Here is a 7,104-nt window from a genome sequence, read left to right on the forward strand (position 1 = left end):
AGCAACAAAATAAGCAGCACATAATGCCTCATCGGCAGATTCGGCATTACTCGTTAAAGGCTCATGGATTGCTTCTTGTTATTTACTGTACATTTCTGCCACACAACCGCAGGCAGTGTGAGAGAAAATCAGACAGACAGATGTAGAGGAGAGATAAATAGCACAAGATAAACATGTATTTTATTTAGTTTTTAATAGCAGGGGTACAGGAAAGAGTAAAGAACAAGAGCACATTTTACAGCAAAGATATTTTATCGCCAAAAACATCCGACGTGTTGTCCATTCACACGATCAATGGATTAAACTATAACTGCATCAGCATTTGGCAACGTTTTCAGTGAATCAGCATACATAATCTGTGTGAAATTATATTGTGAGATACTTTTCAAATCAAAGACCAAGTGTAGATACTGACAGAATCTTGTCCTAACTGAGGTATAATAGGTGAAGATCACTCCACAACAGCCTACATGTCAGATCTACTATACATCTTCCATGTGCTCTAGAATCTAGATCTATGAATGCTGGCCAAAGGTCAACATGTTATCTGACCCCAGTACAGAGGTCACACAAAGACCTGTCTAACACATGTATTCAACCATGCACAAAACCTTCCCGTCTACGATACCGTAGCATGTGAGGTGTCACGTGTCAGCTTGCATTCGGAAAAGAACATTCCCCTTTGCTTCAGGTTTTAACATCGTCTCAACATCTTGTCCTGAATCCTCGTTGTCCTGTTAACTTGGATTCAGATGACCAGAACCTATCCTGTAAGACCCTTGGAGAGCCGAGATCTATCATGTTCCATACATTCTTCTAGCAGGTTGACACAGGTACATTTGATGTGTAACAAGAGGACAGGAGATTGTCCACATTGATCTTGTTTGGCTGTAATCTACTGTAATGTCTCTTCTGCAGACCTTACAACAAAAGCCTCTGTCTAAAGTCTAGATTCATGACAGTAACCACACTACGTCAACAAAAATAATTCACATTTATGGGATGACCTACAGCAATATCCTCAGCTTCGAAACATTTGACATTTCAAAGACGTCTGTGCTTGATTTGTTGTGAGACACAACAGAAAAAACAGGAATAACTGATGAAAAACTGAAACTGTAAACTGACTAAGAGCTCTAAAACTAAAACAAGGGCTTCTCTATATAATAGTGACTCAGCTGGTTTAAGGCCCAATCTGATTCTGTTTTATGAAGTATCGGCGCAGTGGCTCTGATTCACTTTAGTATAGTCATTTGGCAGAAGCAACAGGGATTGGCGATTAAGATTAAGAAAGATTTCTGGTTGTGAGCCCGTGGGCCGGACCCTCTGCATGCCTTGGCGTCACGTTAAGAGGTCGTTGGGAGGAGGTCGTGAGTTTGCAGAAGATCTTAGATGCACGCTGAGCTACTGTGAAAGCTAGATAGAAAGCCATGTCTCTGTTGGTGCTTGGTGTGTTGTGGCATGGCTATCAAGACCAAGAATACTCTGTGGTTCAATAGTCAGGGAGCTACACAGAGATAAACGACCTCTGGTAACACTGGAACATGACGTTATTAACAGTGACCACTAAACGAAGAGATGCGTGTCGATATTTTTATTTTTTTTGTGTAGGGTTTCTTTATTCTTGTTCCCATTCCTCCTCTGGGTTCTTTTTCGAGACGGACAGATTGAGTGTCCAATCAGGTCTCTACTTTCCCATACGTGCCCTCTGGGGGGCGGTACTGCTTGGGGAAGGCCTTCAGTTGGAGGGAGTTAAAGGCATATTTACGACATCCCACATTCTTCATTGTGTTCTCTCTCCGGCAGCCCTCACTGGGGGTTGGGTGGGGGGGGGGGTGGGGGGGGGGGGGTGGAGGGGGGGGGGGTGGGGGGGGGGGGGGGGTGGAGGGGGGGGGTGGAGAGGAGAAGACAAGAGACAGAAAACAGTATTTTAGATGGATGGATATATTTATTTTCACTGTGGGACATACCTTGTAAATACCTATATATATCTGCTCCCGATACCGAAACATTTTCACTACTACGACAACTACTAAATCATTCCCCGAATGGTGGTGTGAGTCAGGTGAAAGTGTGTATTTGTGTTCAGGCAGGAGAAAGGGCAGCCCTACCTCCTCATGCAGTCGAGGGCCTGGGAGAAGACCTGCGGCGCCATGGCGTGCTCCTGCTGCAGCACCAGACACTGCTCCAGCGTCAGAGACATGGCCGTGCGGTCCTTGGCGCTCTTACAGCTGGTGAAGCGCATGCCGTTCAGACGCCGACATGCCTGGGAGGGAGGGGAGGAGGAGGAGGAGGAGGAGGGGAAGGAGGGGAGGAGGGGGAGGGAGGGGAGGAGGGGGAGGGAGGAGGGGGAGGGGAGGGAGGGGAAGGAGGGGAGGAGGGGGAGGGGAGGGAGGAGGAGGGAGGGAGGGGAGGAGGGGGAGGGGAGGGAGGGGAGGAGGGGGAGGAGGGGGAGGGAGGAGGAGGGGGGGATGGGAGGGAGGGGGGGAGGGGGAGGGAGGGAGGGAGGGAGGAGGGGGAGGGAGGGGAGGAGGGGGAGGAGGTGTGAGGAGAGAGAGAGAGGAGACATGGAGGAACGTGGAGGGTATGCTCCTCAGTCACATCAATATTACATGTATCTGAAGCCTGAGAGAGAGAGAGAGAGAGACAGGAAGAGAGAGACAGGAAGAGAGAGACAGGAAGAGAGAGACAGGAAGAGAGAGAGAGAGACAGGTAGAGAGAGAGAGAAAGAGAGACAGGAAGAGAGAGAGAGAGACAGGAAGAGAGGGAGAGTGAGATAGGAAGACAGAGAGGGAGAAAGATAAACAACAGTGGAGCTTCTCTACCTCGGCTGCCTGCCAGAGAATGTCGACGTTCTTGCTCTTCTTGGCGTTGATGTTGTTGCTCAGCATCTTCAGCAGCTCAGGAACACTGGTCTGGCTGCGGGTACGAGGGAGGCCTGGGCGGGCGGGAGGAGAAGGACGGAGGGAGGAGCGGGGATGAAAGAAGGAGAGATGGTCACCTAGCGACTCAGAAACCATGGGGAGTGATCATTGAGATGAAAACTGTTCCCTGCACACACTCTGGCATAAATACCACACAGACTTGATAATGTGCTTACAGTTGGTTCACAATGATAGCGGAGTAGATTTGAGCAGTAGAATATACACGGCAGATGATAGCGGTAGATTGTAGTGTTAGCGTAGTGAAGCATGGCTGTGCTGACTCACTCTCCTCTGGCAGGACTTCCTTGAACTGGTCGTAGTAGGAGCTGAGACGAGCCATGCTCTCTGTGTTCACCGCCTCCTGCAGAGACGTGTCTCCAAACCTGAAACACACACACACGTTACTGGAGGACCTGGGCCCACACACACACACACACACACGTTACTGGAGGACCTGGGCCCACACACACACATCTCCTCACTCGTCCCGTCCTCTCTCCTCACTTCTCAGCGAGTGTCTGTTGCTCGTTAATCCCCACGTTGAACAGAACAGGCTGCACGCGCAGCAGCATGCCATTCTGGATCTCCCGCGGCAACGCGTCAAACATCGCCCCCGGCAACGGAACCCTGACATTGAAGCCGTTCCGGTTTCCGGTGATGACGGGAAGCATGTCCGGGCTGAACCCGGAGGTTGCCTGGGTAACCTTAAATGTGACGTTCCGCAGGTCCAGCACGCCCACACTCATGTCCTCCAGCATGGCCAGCTCCTCCCCTTTAAGAGGAATGTAGAGTCACATGGTTCATCTGATATACTGGAAACAAATACATGTTAAGACACACACACACGCAAGCACACAGACTCACATGCGCGACACAAACACATACACACACAAACACACCTACACACACAGGTACACACATGCATACAGAGACACACACAGACAGACACACACACACACACACACACACAAACATAGACAGACACAAACACACACACAGACACACAGACACACACAGTCAGACTGACCGTAGGTGCTGAGCAGGCCCTCGTACTGGACCAGCAGGCCAATGGTGTGCAGCTGCCTTAGGAACCCGTCGTCACAGAGACAGTTCCTCAGCTTGATCACGAAGCCGCTGATCAGGGCTGTGAGCTGCACACAAACAAGAACCAACAATCCATCATCATCAATCATCCATCAATCCATCCACACCTCCTGTATTTTCATATGGGTTGTATATAATGCATCCATCCATACATCCCTCTAATATTTTGGGCAGTATATAATCCATCCATCCATCCCTCCATACACCATTAGGACATGTGTGTTGCTGAATCCCTCCCTCTCTCCAGCATCAGGGTGTGTGAGGTCTAATGTGAGGGTGGTGTGGTGGACCTCCAGTCTGGCAGATCAGGGTGTGTGAGGTCTAATGTGAGGGTGGTGTGGTGGACCTCCAGTCTGGCAGATCAGGGTGTGTGAGGTCTAATGTGAGGGTGGTGTGGTGGACCTCCAGTCTGGCAGATCAGGGTGTGTGAGGTCTAATGTGAGGGTGGTGTGGTGGACCTACAGTCTGGCAGAAGACCACGTCCCGGCGGTACTGCAGCGTGAGGCTGCTGGCGATGGTGGGGGCGTTGTCCTGCATCAGCAGGAACACCATGGACTTCTTGGCCTTGTCGCTCATCAGGGACACACACTCCGTCAGTGTGGTCAACAGGGGGTAGAGAGCCTCGCTCCACTCGCCTGGCGGAGGCAGGGTGGACGTTACACACACACACACACACACACACACACACACACACACACACACACACACACACACACACACACACAGGAGCACACATATAGACACACAAACAGGTACAGAGACAGAAACACACACACATACACAAATTGTATGTGCTATACTGTATGTCATCTTACCTGGAGAGCGTTTTTCCCCCTCAGGACTGCCATCTAGAGGAGAGAGAAGGTATTGCATGTTTAAAAGAACTGGAGGATCGAACTGTAGCTTCCTCCAGTGCTTATATAGGTGCTTCAAACCTACAGCAGTCTCCGTTAGGGCGGGGCGGGCATGCAAGGGTCTGGTTACAATGGGAGGATGATGACGATAGAGGAAGAGGACATGTTGACGGGGACAGGAAGTTCTTCTGTTTACATCCGGGGTGTATCCAGAACTCTTCCTGGTTACTAAGGATACCTCATGAGACACATGTTACATTTCAACCGAGGCACGCTGTTATTGGTGTCCTGATCAATCAGTCCGTCATTTAACCGAACAATAAGCCAACCAACTATCAAATCAATCAATCAATTTAACAAGCAGGGGGAGAATGGAAAGAGAGACTAAGTGAATGAGTGACTGAGTGACTGTGTATGTGTCTGTTTAAGCATCTTTGCCTGTGTTTGCATGCGTGTGTGTGTGCATGCGTGTGTGTGTGCATGCGTGTGTGTGTGTGTGCATGCGTGTGTGTGTGTACCTTTCTTAGTTCTGCCTTCCTGCTGGCCCTCAGCAGCCAGGAAGACGTCCTCACAGCTGCTGTCGCTCTCCATCCTGTCTCTCTGCAGCAGACGCTCCACCCTCTGGATCACACACTCCAGACTCTTCTCCACGTTCAGCCACACCTTCCCCTGGGGGGAGGGAGAGAGACAGGGAGGAGGAGGGAGAGACAGGGAGGAGGAGGGAGAGAGAGACAGGGAGGAGGAGGGAGAGAGAGACAGGGAGGAGGAGGGAGAGAGAGACAGGGAGGAGGAGGGAGAGAGAGACAGGGAGGAGGAGGGAGAGAGAGACAGGGAGGAGGAGGGAGAGAGAGACAGGGAGGAGGAGGGAGAGAGAGACAGGGAGGAGGAGGGAGAGAGAGACAGGGAGGAGGAGGGAGAGAGAGACAGGAAGGAGGAGGGAGAGAGAGACAGGGAGGAGGAGGGAGAGAGAGACAGGAAGGAGGAGGGAGAGAGAGACAGGAAGGAGGAGGGAGAGAGAGACAGGGAGGAGGAGGGAGAGAGAGACAGGGAGGAGGAGGGAGAGAGAGACAGGGAGGAGGAGGGAGAGAGAGACAGGGAGGAGGAGGGAGAGAGAGACATGGAGGAGGAGGGAGAGAGAGACAGGGAGGAGGAGGGAGAGAGAGACAGGGAGGAGGAGGGAGAGAGAGACAGGGAGGAGGAGGGAGAGACAGGGAGGAGGAGGGAGAGAGAGACAGGGAGGAGGAGGGAGAGAGAGACAGGGAGGAGGAGGGAGAGAGACAGGGAGGAGGAGGGAGAGAGAGACAGGGAGGAGGAGGGAGAGACAGGGAGGAGGAGGGAGAGAGAGACAGGGAGGAGGAGGGAGAGAGAGACAGGAAGGAGGAGGGAGAGAGAGACAGGGAGGAGGAGGGAGAGAGAGACAGGGAGGAGGAGAGAGAGACAGGGAGGAGGAGGGAGAGAGAGACAGGAAGGAGGAGGGAGAGAGAGACAGGGAGGAGGAGAGAGAGACAGGGAGGAGGAGAGAGAGACAGGGAGGAGGAGGGAGAGAGAGACAGGGAGGAGGAGGGAGAGAGAGACAGGAAGGAGGAGGGAGAGAGAGACAGGAAGGAGGAGGGAGAGAGAGACAGGGAGGAGGAGGGAGAGAGAGACAGGGAGGAGGAGGGAGAGAGAGACAGGAAGGAGGAGGGAGAGAGAGACAGGGAGGAGGAGGGAGAGAGAGACAGGGAGGAGGAGGGAGAGAGAGACAGGGAGGAGGAGAGAGAGACAGGGAGGAGGAGGGAGAGAGAGACAGGGAGGAGGAGGGAGAGAGAGACAGGGAGGAGGGAGAGAGAGACAGGGAGGAGGAGAGAGAGACAGGTAGGAGGAGGGAGAGAGAGACAGGGAGGAGGAGGGAGAGAGAGACAGGGAGGAGGAGAGAGAGGAAGAGACAGGCCGGGATGGAGGAGAGGGAGAGAGATGGAGACAGAGAGAGACAGAGAGAGATGGAGACAGAGAGAAAGAGAAGGAGATAGAGGGAGAGAGGGAAAGACAGACAGCCAGAGGAAGAGAGACAAATATTCAACAGTCATTAAAACAGCTATGCAGTTGATTTCCTTGTGCATGACTCCACTCCACAGTACTGGGATCCTGTCTAGTTGGTCTCCGGCTTCAGAAGGCCAGTCAAGCAGCCGCTCTCACCCAGTCCTCCTCGTGCCAGTCGGCCGGTAGAGAGGTCCGCTTGCCCC

The 7,104-nt window shown here is 52.4% G+C and overlaps 2 protein-coding genes across 4 annotated transcripts in view; one reads left to right on the forward strand and one right to left on the reverse strand.

The window, feature by feature from the left end:
- The window catches only part of tmem182a (transmembrane protein 182a), a 55,201-nt gene that overhangs the window by 17,329 nt on the left and 30,768 nt on the right, over window positions 1-7,104 (forward strand). The gene's annotated exons all lie outside the window — the stretch shown is intronic.
- Window positions 149-7,104, reverse strand: part of inpp4aa (inositol polyphosphate-4-phosphatase type I Aa) — an 11,238-nt gene continuing 4,282 nt past the window's right edge. For 2 of the 3 annotated variants that reach the window (XM_062456587.1, XM_062456588.1), the window contains 11 exons: window positions 7,058-7,104; window positions 5,401-5,551; window positions 4,968-5,120; window positions 4,844-4,876; window positions 4,491-4,663; window positions 3,952-4,075; window positions 3,429-3,696; window positions 3,210-3,307; window positions 2,826-2,938; window positions 2,112-2,266; window positions 149-1,812 (listed from right to left, as the gene is read on the reverse strand). The exon at window positions 7,058-7,104 is cut by the window's right edge and continues 214 nt beyond it. In XM_062456587.1, coding sequence (XP_062312571.1) covers window positions 1,680-1,812; window positions 2,112-2,266; window positions 2,826-2,938; window positions 3,210-3,307; window positions 3,429-3,696; window positions 3,952-4,075; window positions 4,491-4,663; window positions 4,844-4,876; window positions 4,968-5,120; window positions 5,401-5,551; window positions 7,058-7,104 — 1,448 coding nt within the window. In that variant the 3' untranslated portion in view covers window positions 149-1,679. The remainder of the gene's footprint in view (window positions 1,813-2,111; window positions 2,267-2,825; window positions 2,939-3,209; window positions 3,308-3,428; window positions 3,697-3,951; window positions 4,076-4,490; window positions 4,664-4,843; window positions 4,877-4,967; window positions 5,121-5,400; window positions 5,552-7,057) is intronic. The other variant, XM_062456589.1, reaches the window with a different exon arrangement.

This window comes from Osmerus eperlanus, chromosome 3 (genome assembly GCF_963692335.1).
Source record: "Osmerus eperlanus chromosome 3, fOsmEpe2.1, whole genome shotgun sequence".
Classification (NCBI taxonomy): Eukaryota; Metazoa; Chordata; class Actinopteri; order Osmeriformes; family Osmeridae; genus Osmerus; species Osmerus eperlanus.